The sequence below is a fragment of the Bemisia tabaci genome, chromosome 7 (genome assembly GCF_918797505.1).
Source record: "Bemisia tabaci chromosome 7, PGI_BMITA_v3".
Taxonomy (NCBI): Eukaryota; Metazoa; Arthropoda; class Insecta; order Hemiptera; family Aleyrodidae; genus Bemisia; species Bemisia tabaci.
Genome location: NC_092799.1, coordinates 32,017,182 through 32,032,094, shown reverse-complemented (window position 1 = coordinate 32,032,094; position 14,913 = coordinate 32,017,182). Strand labels below are relative to the sequence as shown.

The window sequence follows — 14,913 nt, the reverse complement described above, 5'->3', positions numbered from 1 at the left end:
TTTCATCGTAGTTGTGAAAATTCCTCTCAAATCTCGCTGTATGCTCTCACGGTGATGCTTGGAATCTGTGATAATTTTGGGTTCATTTCGCAAACTCAAGTAAAATTGACGATCGAAGAATGTGTGTCTAATTTTGTGCCAAAGCGATGAGCATTGATCTTCCGAGAAACCTCACGATTTTTTGTAATGCTCTACATATTTGTTTTGTAGGAGGCAATCGCTAAGGTCCTAAAACCTTCCTCTGGAAAGTTTTCAAAAAGCTTACGGTCAAAGCTAAACCGAAGCTGAATACTTTCAGTGGGCTATTACTTCATAGAATATGCACTGAAAAAAAAAATCTCGGCGTTTTTACCAAGGTCCGTTAATTGGTACCTTTACCATCTCAAATTTTTTACCAATTATTGGTAGTTTTACCAAGACAGACTGGTAAGCTTACCTAAAAACCGGTATTTTTACTGTTTTTTCAGGTAAGGTTACCGCTTTTATTGGTAATCAATTCCCGGTAACTTTGCCATTTTATCCCGGTAATTTTACCACAGTCGATAAAAAATATTGGCATTTTTACCCAAGGTCCAGTAAAATTACCGAGAAAGTTCAACAATTTTACCGAGATTTCTCGGTAAAATTACCAATTCCATAAATGGTACTTTTACCAAGAAAAAACTGGGATCAAATAGAACCCTGAATTCTTGGTAATTTTACTCTTTTCTTGGTAAATACACCGAGATGTTTTTTTCAGTGTGATTTACGTATATTGGCGGCAACCTCGGATTTTTTTCCCTTCTTTTTCTTTTCTGTGACGTGCTGCCGGTTAGAGGAGCTGAGCTCTCTTTAGCGCGCACTAAAATGAACGGTGAACATGCAATGTCAGCTTAAGTGTTAGAAAAAAAAACAATTTTTTTTGAAGGATGAAGGTAAATCGAAAAAAGCTTCCCCAAGATAAAATGCGTCCAAGTGAGGTTTTTTTTCTCTTTTTTTTTAACGCGTTACGCTCTTATCTATAGGCTTCATATATACAGGGTATCCGAAATATAACGTTTTTAACTTTCAGGATCGATTTTTCGGCTCAAAATATGACTTTTCTCCTATACAAATAAGCCCGAAAATGCTTCATAAGTGAGCTATGCGCTTCCAAAGTTGTCATTTTTTCTCTTTCAAATTGATGTTCCTCCTCGTTATTTTGTCGTATTTAGCTGAAACGTTGTGTAGGGGGTATTTTCGAGCGTGTTGTTCAAATTTTGTGTTTTAAAGGACGCACGTCTTTAAAAATGATGTTACGGGCGTCCTCGAATTGTAAAATTGCTACAACTTTTTTGGTAGATGATATTTGGGGAAATGCATTGTAGCTCGGAGAAAAGCGCAAAAAATCCAGCGGAAAAGGCACAAAAGTCTCCTGCAAAAACCCGTCATCTCAACGCAACAGAGCTTTGAAAAAGTTTCACATTTTCGAAGCTCCTTGCTGGGTAGGCAGTTCTCACTGCAAGGGCTGTAAGGAATCATTGCGCATAGCAAAGAAAGCGCTTGGCTCACTTATGAAACGTTTTTGGGCATATGTGTATTGGAAAACACAGTAATTTGAGTCAAAAAATCGATCTTGAAAGTTAAGTACGTTAACATTCGGACACCCTGTATATTATTTACCGATGGATTCCTGTCTATCTCTATGCTTTTACGTATAGGATTGTCATCGGCTTTTTTTCTGATCTGCGAGTCTTTGTGCAGTACATTCAACTCGTACATTCTTTTTAAGAGTCGCAGTATTCGAGTACGGGCCTCATTTTTTTAACGTGCCGGCAGTTAGATGAATACTCTCTTTTGCGCCCATTGAATTGGAAACTGTTATTTTGAGTGATTTTTAGTGCTATGTAGAAAAAAAAAAGAATTTTGAGGGATGGGAACAGATCGCATCATGGTCTTGCGGAAAAGATGTTGAAACGAAATTCGTTTCAGCTCTAATCTGTATATCGACGGTGTATAAGTCCGCAATCACATATCTCGTTTGCGGTGTCTGAAAATTTCCGCCTCTATGTTATTTTTTTGAATGAGAAAAAATGGACATCATTCCTTGAAGTTTGTGTAGATTTTTTTTTCGCACAGAGAAGAAAAATCACGGTAGTTTTAAAGAATTGCTGTTGAGTAGTTTTCCGTTTAAAAAATAAAGTATGACAGGAAGTCTGCGACGTCGCAAACCGAGTTATGTGATTGCCGACTTACACCGTCGATATGCTCCAGGTACCCATTCACCATAGAGAAAAAAAAGGAGGTGTTTGCATCTTGAGGATTTGTACCCACCTACGTCATCAATGTAAACAAGACGCTCGTTGAGGGTTATGTTGACGCTGTAAAAATGGACCATAATGTCCGATTTTTTTACTTGAATCAACTCTTTATATAATTTCAAGCACTTTTTATAGAATGACTTTTTCCCTTAAATTACACCATTTCCAAGAAAATCGACAGGATAAAAACGTCGCTGTACCCAATGACGTCATCAAAGCTATAGATACTCTATGAAAAATTCCAAGATGCCCGAAATGCAAACACTTCCTTTTTTTTCTCTATGCCCATTCACCTGTAGTTACCTAGTTTTCCTCTGTATGCTTTTACGCATATGATCATCAGTGACTATTCTTATTCGGATCTGAGAGTTCGTGAGAGGTATTTCAAACTCTTACATTCTTTTAGGCATCGCAGTATTCGACAACACGTAGTCAGTGCGGCCAGGATATGATCCTTAAAAGACTCTCGTTGTGCGCGATTCAGATCTTAGTTCTATCTAACTTTTCTTATTGCGCACCTAGGTCCGGAAGTTACTCTATGTGTTCAGGTTCACGTTGTAGTCGAAAAAAAGTAAGTACGCTTTTATTCTCGATTGTGTACATTTCGACAAAAGTTTCTTTTGGTTATATGCCAACCAAACTTACAATGGTCGTACGAAAAGTAAGTTTACCTATTTTTTATCGGACTCTTAACGTTATAGGAAAAATCTCAATATACCGTTGATAAGGCCATACTTTTAGCTTTCCAACTGTGTAAAAGTTTTAAAATTTGCGCCAATAGTCGCCGAGAAAACTTAATTTTTGTGAGAGCCTTCCCGGACATTTTCCGCCAACTCCTGGAAAAGAGGTTCAGGAAACGAAGGTATAACGATCCAAAGAACAACATGATACCTCTTTTCGACAGCGTCTCTTTCCTAAGTTCTTTTGACATGATTTTCATCCAGAAGGACGCATTTTTCACAGCGAAAAATGAGCTTTTTGATGCCACTGGCGAAGAAGTCCGGATCAAGACGTTTGAGAAGTGTCATGACGCTGATCTTCAAGTGTTCATCCTTATCAACATTTTCTCTGGTTTCAAAAACGTAGATAAGTTATTTTATTTTAAATTAAACCATCCGATAAATGGACCACATTTTGCGAATGTACAATTTCTGACTCATTTTACAAATATAGTATGTGCCGTTAATTTCTCTGTGCAAGTAGTTATTATTATGCATGGGCCTGAAATTGTTTAGTTCCTCTTTGAAAAATGTAGCCCAATTTTTCCATCGTCTTGGGATCCAAATCGCCGCGATGTACCTTCTGACGCTTGTAGAGCTTCATATTCACTTCAAAAGAGTCCCTATAAATACCCCCCCCTCCCTCCAAGGAAAAATGAAATTCATCAAAACGGCTAAAGTCACGCATCTGCTTGTAAAGGATCAAGGTAAACACTTCCCCATGCAAACCTTCATCGTCTGCAGGGTATACAGAATCTGCAAATTCTCCACATTCTTGAAGATAAATTCATTATCTCACCTTAGTCCATAATAAAATGACGGAAGGAAAAACGCAGTGGATATTTTTGGAGAATCCTTGATTGAGTCCAGCTATGCTTTATGCTTTCGTTCAGCCAAATTTTCAGTCGCCTCGAACTGAACCCCAAAGGAGCTCATGTTCCGAAAAATTTCCGGATAGGGATTCCCCTTCATGCATCATTTGTACCGTAAAGACCCTAAACCCCATCAGGAGTGAGTATCAAGCGAACGCCCCCCCTTCCCCCTGTCCCCTGTCCCCCATGCCCCCCGGAAAAAAGTTTTCACCTCAACTGCTCCTTCTTGAAAAATACCACGGCATAACTTTTAATATATATTTTTTTTTTTTTTTTTTTCAGATAACACGCACAAGTATGGTGGAAGTGGAAGATCTTTATCATTTGCAACACAATGACCCTTGTCTACAGACTAAAGAGGGCAGTGCCAGAGACCAACAAGCAAATAATTTGTGCAAGAAGCTTGTCGAGACGTACTTGGCATCTCCTATGTACAAAAGAGATTGGTCCAGCTGTAAGGATGCTGAATTTTTCGGTTGTGAGAGAGATGACGCCGAGGCGTATGAGACACACAGATGCACGGTACAATTCAAAACAACAGGTATGTGGCCTTTAAGCAATATCGGTTCTCACAAGAAGCTGCTTTTGTGCGTGGAAAAAGATGCTGAGTGGTACGCGAAGACGCAGCAAGAACACGGTGCGTCATATGGTTTGACGGAGGTTCCAAGAGGAAAACCTTCTATCATCCGTGATCAATCTCTGAGTGGCCGCAATGGCCGTGGACGATCGATGAAGCTTGAGCCTCCATTTTCCCGAAATAACAATAAACCTAAAAGTTCGAGTGAGGATTTCGCACGTTTGTGGTGCCAACCTTTGCCAGCGAGGTCCACTGCAATCAATGCAGACAATGAGATTTTCTATTCAGGTAGTGCGAGCTTTGAATTGTGGGGTCGACCGACGGAGTAGCCAGGCAGCGAAGGCAGAAAGCCAAACCAATGGATATTATATTCCTTTATTTTAGTTGTTACGCCCAGTAGTTCATGAAATTTCCTTTTACCTACTCTTTAACCAAATGAGTAATGTTCTACTTGCTCTCAAAAGGGTTTTTTGTAATCGGGGCATATCTTTAGGAATTTTCATTTCATGAAATGGATTCAATTTTTACCCTTTAGAATATTTTTGCTCCTCTAGTGAAGTAGACTTAATTATCAGATCCTTTGCTTTCTTAGAAAGTATGTGACCTTACTAACTTGCTTAAACAGTATTCGCAGCCTCTTTATGATACATGCACTTTATTTTGGTTTTTTCTTTCCTTATTCATACTCTATGTTTCATAAATATTTTATTTTTGGTGGTGGTAATAATTTTGTAGGTTTTTTTATTATTGGTTTTTTTGTTATTATATTTTAGCTTATTTTAATATATGTATTTTAGTTTTAGTTTTATTTTTGTATTAATTACCACAATGTCATAAAAAAATGCATTTTAAAACTGGCTTAAAATTTTATATGTTCGATCCTTGCCTAGATCATTTTCCCTTAAGAACTTGCCTCGTCATATTGAAAAACTTAGCTAAGAGCGAGAGTTTTTTGGTGTCATCCCATCAATGGCGCTAACATTGTTCCACTTGCGCACCATCTCAACGGTGAGACGGTGAAAATGATTACCATACGGGGGAGCCACGATTTTATAACACGTTATGTATGCGCTGTCAAAAAATAATAATTTTCATTAATAATATTTTGAATTAATAATGGATAATAATAATAAATTGATAATTTTCAAAAATTTACTTGACTGAATAGGGCGCGGTTTATATTTCGGAATGTCAAAGAGCGTGTCACTCTCAGGTTAAAAATGAAGTGCAGTTCCAACTCCTCAACATCTAACAGTGTCGCAGCCGGAGAGATATCCCTCAATAGGGATGATTCCGGTGTCATCCGGGCAGATATGCAGCCGTGAGTTTGGTTTAGTCGGTCGGCTCGACTTCGGTCCCCGATCTCCCTATAGCCAGCTTCTGATCAAAGCTTTTTTCAAAATTACAGCCCAAACCAACATATGATAGTTTAACCGCCTAGATGACCATCTGGCCGAAACCCACCCCATGTTTGGGGTGGTAGCGCGAAACGGATGGAAATCGAAACCCCCGACTTTGGTTTACCACAGCCGGTGGAACAAGACGCTTAAATTATCATATCTTCGATAAGATTCGCCACTTTTTCTCCCGGAAGAACTACCAAAAAAAAAAAAAAAAAAAAAAAAAAAAAAAAAAAAAAAAAAAAAAAAAAAAAAAAAAAAAACGGGCGTGTCACAAATATACTTGCATAAGGGTGGTTTCACGATAACTGGAATAGTTTTGTCGCCGTAACAGACAACACATTTTTAGGTCATACATATATTTTTAGTAGAAATGATAATCACTTAAATTTTTTCGCATTAATCTTGAAAAAGTTGCGTATTATGACGCTTTCTAATGATTTGTTGCTCTGCTTCTCAGTTAATTTTATGTAAATTCCGATAAAGTGCTGTCTGTTACGCGGTAAAAAGTCAGCGTAACAGACAGCACATTTTCGGCCATTTATATACATTGAAATTGAAAAGTAGAGCGACAAATCTTTGAGAAGCGTTATAACACGTAACCTTGTGTAGACTAATGCAAAAAAATCCGAGTGATTATCATTACTTCTAAAAATATGACCGAAAAATGTGTTGTCTGTTACGGCGACAAAGCTATTCCACTTATCGTGAAACCACCCATAACTCTGCACCGAAGAGCACCTAAGATATTAGAGAGCCAATCTTTCAAAGGCATCGCCAGATCTCATGAGACAATGATACTTTTTCCGAAAAACTTTTTTTTTTTTTTTAACATTCATTTTCAATAGGCAAGTCTCAGAATCGTGTCTTGATGATTCCAGATTGAAGATCAGCACAAAATAATAAGATCTAGATTTGTCTGTTAACCAAGTTCCCTCGCACAATATCAACATAAAATATAGCCCCTTAAAAACACGGCATATGACGTCATCCTCCGAGGTGCAGAGAACCCTGAAGAAAAAACCGAGACAAAAACTGTTGGTACCAGAGCTGAGTCGGTTCTCCTCTTTTAGCTCCAACGTTCGAAACTTTCTGTCTCTGAACCCGAAGTTTTGCACATGAAGCTGGGAACGCAAAAAGTCGCTTTTGTGGCAAAAGAATACCTAAAACCCAATGTCTATAATTTTGTAGTTTGCAACTCGGCAATTCTTCTCTGTAAACAGTCAGTGACGGTCTAGCTGTGCAAGAGGCACTCAACTCTGTGAATCATATTAGCTGTCCCTATGTTCCTTGATAAGCTAGAGCAAAAAATTCTCCGACTTTTGACTGACAGATTCAGTCGGAACAAATGTGGTTCGTACATTCTCTTTTGTCCGATAACGTACAAACATAACGGCAGTTTGACGTACATGTCGTCTAGAAAGAGAGATAGCTGCTACGTTCTCTTCTGCGACCTTGCGTTCATATTATTTTAAGTCAAAACAGGCATGAACAAGGAGGAGGCATTACAAAAGTCTGTTGTGAGAAAAATGTTGCAAGTATTTATGTCGATGGACGGATGGAAATTCACTTTTTATCTCATTAAAATTACCACATTGCATGTATGGTTTCATCTGTGGTTGTGTATCAATGTAGTGTAGTGAAAAATATTTATTGAGAGATGGTGTACACGCAGACACATACACAAAAAATTAAGAATGCAACAATTCGTTTAAACCCAGTTTCAATCATTCCAAAAATTATCAAATTTGATATTTTTTTCCGCTGTGTAAAAAACAAAAGTTCTTTTTTTTTACAATTGAACGAAGTTTCCTTTTAAAGTCATCGACAGAACAACTTTTTAATTCTTTTTTTTTGTTAACTAATGAATGATACCGGCTTAAACCCTGCCAAATTTGAGTCAGCCTATCATAAAAAGGGTTCAACTATACCTATGAATAGGGATTTCCCTGACGAATTTTTTTTCTCATCTTTTATAAAAAACAGTTGTAACTGCATGCAACAATTTGTTTTTTTGAAAAAATCCGTCCAAAGTCAAAAAATATTATTTCCAGTGAAAGAAAAATAATAATAGTCAGACGTAATTTTATTGAAAAATATATTGGTTTGCTTCCCTCCGAATTGGAGGGCTCATGTAAGACTGAGCCCCCAGTCCTTGAGAGTAGCTTACGTAATATTTATAAGGATCCTGAAACTATGATATCCTATATTTCTCCTTTTATTTCACATGTTCATGGCTTCATCCCGAAGCAATGAGACTCCTTCAACGAAAAAAGCAAATCGTGCGAGGAGGGAGAAAAGACCAACACAAAAGTTTCAAATTGGTTTATGACTCGATTATTAGCGTAAAAATCGAATGAATTAATTTCGCAAAACGCATTAAGTGGCGGCGCTTTGAGACAGTTGACTCCTAGCCCAGGGGAGCAGGCAACCCGCGGTAACCCGATTAAGCGAAACCGACCGGGGGGGGGGGGGGATTAAATGGGGCCCAATTAATAGAGCGGCACAGTACCGTACCTGTTGCGATTCCCCTCGCGTGACCCATTACATTAAAATCACTGAAGTGTGATGGATCCCTTGACGACGAGTTCCTACTGACGGTCACGATGTTGCCGATAATATTTCAGCGGATCAGGCTCTCTCGCAGATTTAATTGGACCATAGCTGGATCCAAAAGAGGGGGTGTGAAGGACGTGCGCCCCTCCCCCCTCCCCCCGAAAACTGAGGAGGACGAAGGGAAGGAAGGAAGAAAGAAGAAAGGAGCGGAGGAGAGAAGAAGGAAGTACGTTGATATTTGGTAATTATTCATAACAAAATTTACTCAAACTGCACGTTAGGCGCTTTAAAATTTTGAAAATTTTCCTTACCCCCCTTACGCCCCCTTTTTGAAGTGCCTGTGAAGGACGTGCGCCCCTCCCCTCTCCCCCCGAAAACCGAGGGGGAAAAGGGAAGGAAGAAGCGGAGGAGAGAAGAAGGAAGTACGTTAATATTTGGTAATTATTCATAACAAAATTCACTCAAACTGCACGTTAGGCGCTTTAAAATTTTGAAAATTTTCCTTACCCCCCTTACGCCCCCTTTTTGAAGTGTCTGGATTCGCCTATGAATTGGACTGGATCACGCAAGACGGAATCATCTATTTCTGGCTCTTTTTAATGTATGTGCCATTGGTTTCCATATGGAGATGCAAAATATAGTCCGGTTGCATATCTTCTTGCTTTTTGGAACTGAGTAAATTCAATCAAAGGAATGAACTATGTACATGGGGTTTGGGCACTTCATAGTTCCTTACACTGAAAAATAAACTCCGGCCGTGGAAGCCGTACTTACGGGCTATATAAACATGCCGCCCGTGTTCCGGGCGTAGGACTCGGAGCAATCAAAGCTATAACTCTAGCACCCGGAACTTTCGGCTTCTCAGCCCGTATATATAGTCCGTAACTTTTATTTCCAGTGTAGTTTACATTCATTTGTACATCGTACTTCTCAGCATGAATGCGTCCATTCGTAATAGCCGCCCTGTTGATAAAATCCGTATAGAAGAGACCATGATAGGACCAAGATTTACAGAACAAAACAAATAAGTTACAGCAGAATCGAGCTGATACACTGAAGACTGAAGTTTTACTGAAGTTTTTAAGTTAACCCTTCATATACTCAATATTAAAAGTAGAGTTCCTCGACTATTTTTACGCACAAAATATTTTTTACAGAATTTGAATTTTTATCGGGGAAACATACACTGTTATTTGAGCTCAAAACTACGCCTGACTCAAGTTTTCGCCAAATTTAACCCGGTTCGTTCCGTTCTATCCAGTTTACCTGGCCTACTAAAGTGAATAACACTATTCGACTAGCGAATAATGGGCGATTTCATATCGGTGTGAAAACGAACGTCAAAAACTCAAAACTGACGTTTAGAAAGATCTACTTATTTATAGCTCTATTCTCTAAGTCTCTACCATCAAAACACGACTCAACGACTAGCGCTATTATCATCATCTGTTTTAAAGAGAGAATCACTATTAAGATTTGGATATACTAGCGATGCTCACGTTTTACGAATCTCGGAGATTTGGCAAACGCTATACTCGAACCACCCTATCACGCACTCAACCCTGTGAATGAATGTTTGTAAGCTATTTTTAACTTATCAACTACGGAACTATTTCCTCTCGCATTAATTGAAGTCATTAGCCCTCAAAAGCTTGACAATAAATAAAACTGACCTCCCTTAACACTTAGCGCCGTCACTGAGCTCCGTGGTTGCCATATTCCTTGCCATTCAGCTATTATTATAAACTTAATTTTTATCTCCTAGATAACATCCCATTCCTGCACAATTTTGATCAAAGGCCAGATTATCATGTATGATTGGTGCTTTTGGCATTTGCGTTAGCTGTCCTATCTTTAAAGTTGAACACAGCCCAAAATGCAAACGAGGCCATCATAACGCTCCTCACTACACTGGAAATAAAACACATTGGATCTAGAGTCCAGACTCTTAAAAACATCGACAAGAAAAAGTACTCTTGATTCAATCAGAATCTAGCTTAAATCAAGAACCAAGCCTCTTAATTTAAGCGGATTTCCTTTTGATTCAAGTAAAAATCCGATTGAATCAAGAGTAGTTTTTCTTGTCAATGTTTTCAAGAGTCTGGACTCTAGATCCAATGTGTTTTTTTTTTTTTCCAGTGTATTGCAAAACTTGGCCCTTTGTATTTTTCCCAGAGAAGTGGCTGGTAGTACCTACACACTCTCCTTTATTTCGACTACTCTTGAAATTTTTCAATGACTTTTAATTTAGAAAACAAGTGTCACAAGTGTCACAAGTGTCTCATCAAGTCTTCGATTGAAAAATATACAGGAAATCCGAAATGATTAATTATTGAATTTCAGTTAAAAGGAAGCTTATGATACTCTCACAGAAAGAAAACGATTTTTACACTCAAGACAAAGAGGCAACGATGAAGATGGAAACTTTCCTTTCAATAAAAATTAGAAAAGTTGCTCATGACTCACCCCAGTCATGACGTCATAAGTGCGGTAGAATTCGAGGCGGATGAGTTCTCTCTCGGAAAGAACCCGCTCTGTCGTCGAGTTGAGGCGTTCGGTGGTCGAAGGCTCATCAGAGGGACCGCTGGTGGCGCTGCTGGTGGACGAATCCTCCATCACGCCATTGGCACTGCAACATGATTGAACGAGACAAAAGCATTATAATATTTTATCTCTTACACTGTTGCGTAAGCGGAGAGAGTAACAAACAATTTTCAAGTTCCAAAAGTGAAGTTTTGAGAAAATGGACCTACAAATAGTACTGTCCAAAATTACATTGAGTTAGCCCCAGATTTGCGTAAAATTTTCAGAAATCATGTGAAAAACCATTATCAATGATTATATGGTTTTTTCATTTTACCGGTTCGGATATTATTACCTTTAAGTTATCTTTTCGTCCCGGTTTTTCTTCAGTAATTCCTTGTCTAAAGCGATGTACATTTTGGAAAAATTACTTCCATCTTCAAGCCACACATTTTTTTGACTTTAAGAAAAAAAAAAATTTGGCCTGAAGAAGGAAATAATTTTTCCAAAATGTACATCGCTTTAGACAAGGAATTACTGAAGAAAAACCGGGACGAAAAGATAACTTACAGGTAATGTTATCATGATTTGAGTGGTTAAAAATCGACGAATTTTACTCTCGAGCCGTAAGTCGATGGCTAAAGTGTGAAACCACGTATCGCTATTTAAATGCTATAACATATGTACCCTTATTTAATATTTTAAAAGAGAAATGAGCCAAACTATACGTAGAGCTTAAAATTGCTACTGGTTATTCTGCTGATAGAGAGAGAAAATTGTATTCTAATGAGAAAATAAAGTATGGCAGGAAGTCTGCAACGTTTACATGGTTTCGCACTTTGGCCATCGATATGAAATCCTCCAGATGCTTCCTTGGTTATATTTTCAACAAATACCAAACTTATGGTAAGACGTCGGCAGGGAAGGGTGTCGTTTTGCACAAGATATGAGTGATTGATGCGAGAAATGACGATGATTTCTGCGCAAAAAAGGCTACGTGTCTTTACCGCGCTTTGACAATTTTTTTTGAAACTAGTGGGAGGAGTTTTACTGTTTTAGCAGAATCATTGAATTTTCCTATTCGCTAGATTCGTGGAATTGAAGGAAACATGATTTCGAACAACTGGTCTCTTCAGTGACAAGGCTTTTAAAGTTAAAGGAAAAAGCATCTGAATATGTTGCATGCCACACGTCAAGCCCCTTAGCCCAACACAAGAGATTTAGTTCGCATCATTGCGTCTCTGGCGTAAAACGTATCTCGATCTATGCATGAGCTCCAAAAAGCGTGGATTTATATGTAAAACAAGGTTCAAGTGGAAATTGAGATACGCTTTTACGCCAGGGAAACGACTTCAAATGTCACAATCATCGGGCTCAGTACGCCGACACAGGCAAACTGACTTCAATATTTTTACTCCGAAACTATACCAAAACTCCGAAAAAAACAATTACCGAAACATACGGCTTCCCCTCATTTTTTGTCATTAATGTGAAGATCAACATTTTTCAGAATTTTTACTGTGTTTAAAAATGTTTAGCAGTCAACACCCGCGTCGATTCCCCCGACTGAACCTCTAGTTTACGCATCTGGAACGCGCTAATGGCGAAGCTGAAACGATAATTTGGACATATTAATGCTGAAAGGAAATAAATGCGGTAAATAAAAAAGGTTTGCATGGAGCATAGTTCTTTTTTGCATGAGTACGTTCAACTAGCGGAAACTGAGAACAAACTTTTGGCCTAAAACATGTTTGAATTTTTTTTATGGTTATGGAATTACTTGATTACTTATCAGATTTTACCCTTTCTTCGCGTGCTCTCCTCGCTGTGAGGGAGAAATACATGAAAACACACCTATAGGCGCACGGAAAGTGTTGAGTAAAAAGGGATCTATCTCACACCACAAGAGGTGAAGATTGGGAGGCTGTTTGAAAAAAAAAAAGAAAAGAAAAAAAGAAAAAAATTGAGCACTTCCTTCTCGGTCACCGGCAACCAGGTATTCGCCGGAGAGAAAAGAGGAGAGAAATTAGAGTGGAATGGGAGAGAGAGAAGGGGGAGGGAGGGGTGCGAAGGAGAGCGACATCAAAGAAAAACTAACCTGAATAAATAAGCAAACTCTCTCTCAAGCTGCTGTTGATATACGTCGATGGATGTTGTGGACCTGTTACGGCATATATTCAATCGTTTTTTAGCTTTCATAAAACTAGAGCCTCAACAGTTTATGGATTAAAGCAGAAACAATTGCTGTAAAACAATTGAAATCGTTTGCGAGAAGAAAGAATGATCGTTTGCAAAATTGTTTGTTTATTTATGTTAAGTTTTCCTGAATGTCTCTCTCGGTAGACCTAGCTGCCAGTGGCGTGGCGTGAAGGATCGATTATCGATATTTCTCCATTTAAAGCTGTAGTAAAGAATCGATTATCAAGGTGTTCGTTGCGAACACCTTGATAATCGATCCTTTTCCATAGATTTAAATGGCAGATCAATCGATATATCGTAAAGCACGCCACGCCACTGATGGGAACGGACGGACGCGAGAGTCTCTAAAATCATTCCTACGACCAAAGCTACGTCATTGTTTTAGAGTCGTTAGAGAAGAGATTGAAAACTTTTCTCATGAGCTCATAAATTTTTTGCGTGCTTCTATCGGAGGAAATAAACCTATTTTTCCGCAACTGTGTGTAACATAATGGGATTCTATTCTACAAAATCTAGCTTTAAGAACGGTTATTATCAATTAGTGACAATATAATTAATCGGCATTTGACTAATGGTTCCATTGCACGCAAGAGATACAGCCAAAGAATGTATCTTTAAGAGATACGAACAGTTTGCAACTTTGAGGAATACTAACCCGAATTTTCAAAATAGTGCGTTAGGTCTATATTTAAGTTTATAAAACGTCTTAATTAACGCCGTGAGTCTGAAAAATATCATGCTCTGTGTCATACAGCGTCGAAACACAACATGGGCGTCTTGAGCCCCATGCTTGATGCCCTGATTATTCTAACACACTGCGGCCGCCGGCGATAAACGCATATTAGCGCCTTCAAGACTGTACGAATACTTCACGCATTGCGCCAAACAGTGCGGTCGGCGTAAGCGCCTACAAGACCGCATGAATACTTCTCGCATTGCGCCAAACGCATTGCAGTCGGTCACTTGGCGTGGAACGTATATTAGCGTCATTAATTCTTGACTCTTTGCTCCGGTTTTTAACATAATTAAAGGGGAAGTATGTATCCTCATTGTAACGATTCAGAAAATCGGATGATATTTAATTTAGTTTTGGTTACACGTGAAAAGAAAGTAGACGAACGAAATATCGCGTCAAAATTTTCGATGATTTTATTTGAGATTATTCAGGAAAATTCGCGGAAAGTTTTCAGAAAAACTGTGTGTAGCTTTTTGAAAACATTGATTAAAAATCAAAGATAAGTGGTGCATAACGTCGCAATCAGAGATAAATACGCTTCCTTTCGCGTGTACCTGTACCCGTCGCGTCGGTCGTCGTGGCAAAGAATCCAGTTTGTTCACTAACACTATGCATTTATGTACGAATGATTTTTTCTGCTTCGTAAAGGAATGCATGTATTTCATAGATTATAATCTTTGAGATGAGCTGCAATCTACGAAAGCAGCGTTAAGGTGAATAAACATCCTTGTCGACCAAAAATGTAATTTCAGAGGAAAATTAATGATTATTATTTTTGATTCCGTCATTTTTGTTGTGCATCACATTTTCTGCGTATAATTTTCGTCCGGAAACGTGCGTCATATAAATAAGAAAGAAAGATGAACCTAAGCTGAAAGAACCTAACCTAACTCGAGGTCCATCGAGCTGCAAGCCAATAAAAACAACAACAAAACAACAAAAACAAATGCAATATATTTATTCACACAATGCCACTACTATGAGCAAGCGATTGACAAATAGTGCAATTTATTGTTATGTTAAATGTCACAATTTGTTTTTTGGGGGGTGTT

At 38.4% G+C, this 14,913-nt stretch overlaps 2 protein-coding genes across 2 annotated transcripts in view; one reads left to right on the top strand and one right to left on the bottom strand.

Annotated features, from left to right (window-relative positions):
- Window positions 1-14,913, bottom strand: part of LOC109032113 (uncharacterized) — a 141,457-nt gene that overhangs the window by 52,029 nt on the left and 74,515 nt on the right. Inside the window, exon 3 of the mRNA XM_072302821.1 lies at window positions 10,870-11,032. Within this exon, the coding sequence (XP_072158922.1) occupies window positions 10,870-11,019 (150 nt within the window). The 5' untranslated portion in view covers window positions 11,020-11,032. The remainder of the gene's footprint in view (window positions 1-10,869; window positions 11,033-14,913) is intronic.
- Window positions 2,640-5,272, top strand: LOC109032116 (uncharacterized). Its single transcript, XM_019044081.2, has 2 exons — window positions 2,640-2,850; window positions 4,153-5,272. The coding sequence occupies exons 1-2, from the start codon at window positions 2,728-2,730 to the stop codon at window positions 4,774-4,776; spliced, it is 747 nt and encodes a 248-aa protein (XP_018899626.2). The 5' UTR covers window positions 2,640-2,727; the 3' UTR covers window positions 4,777-5,272.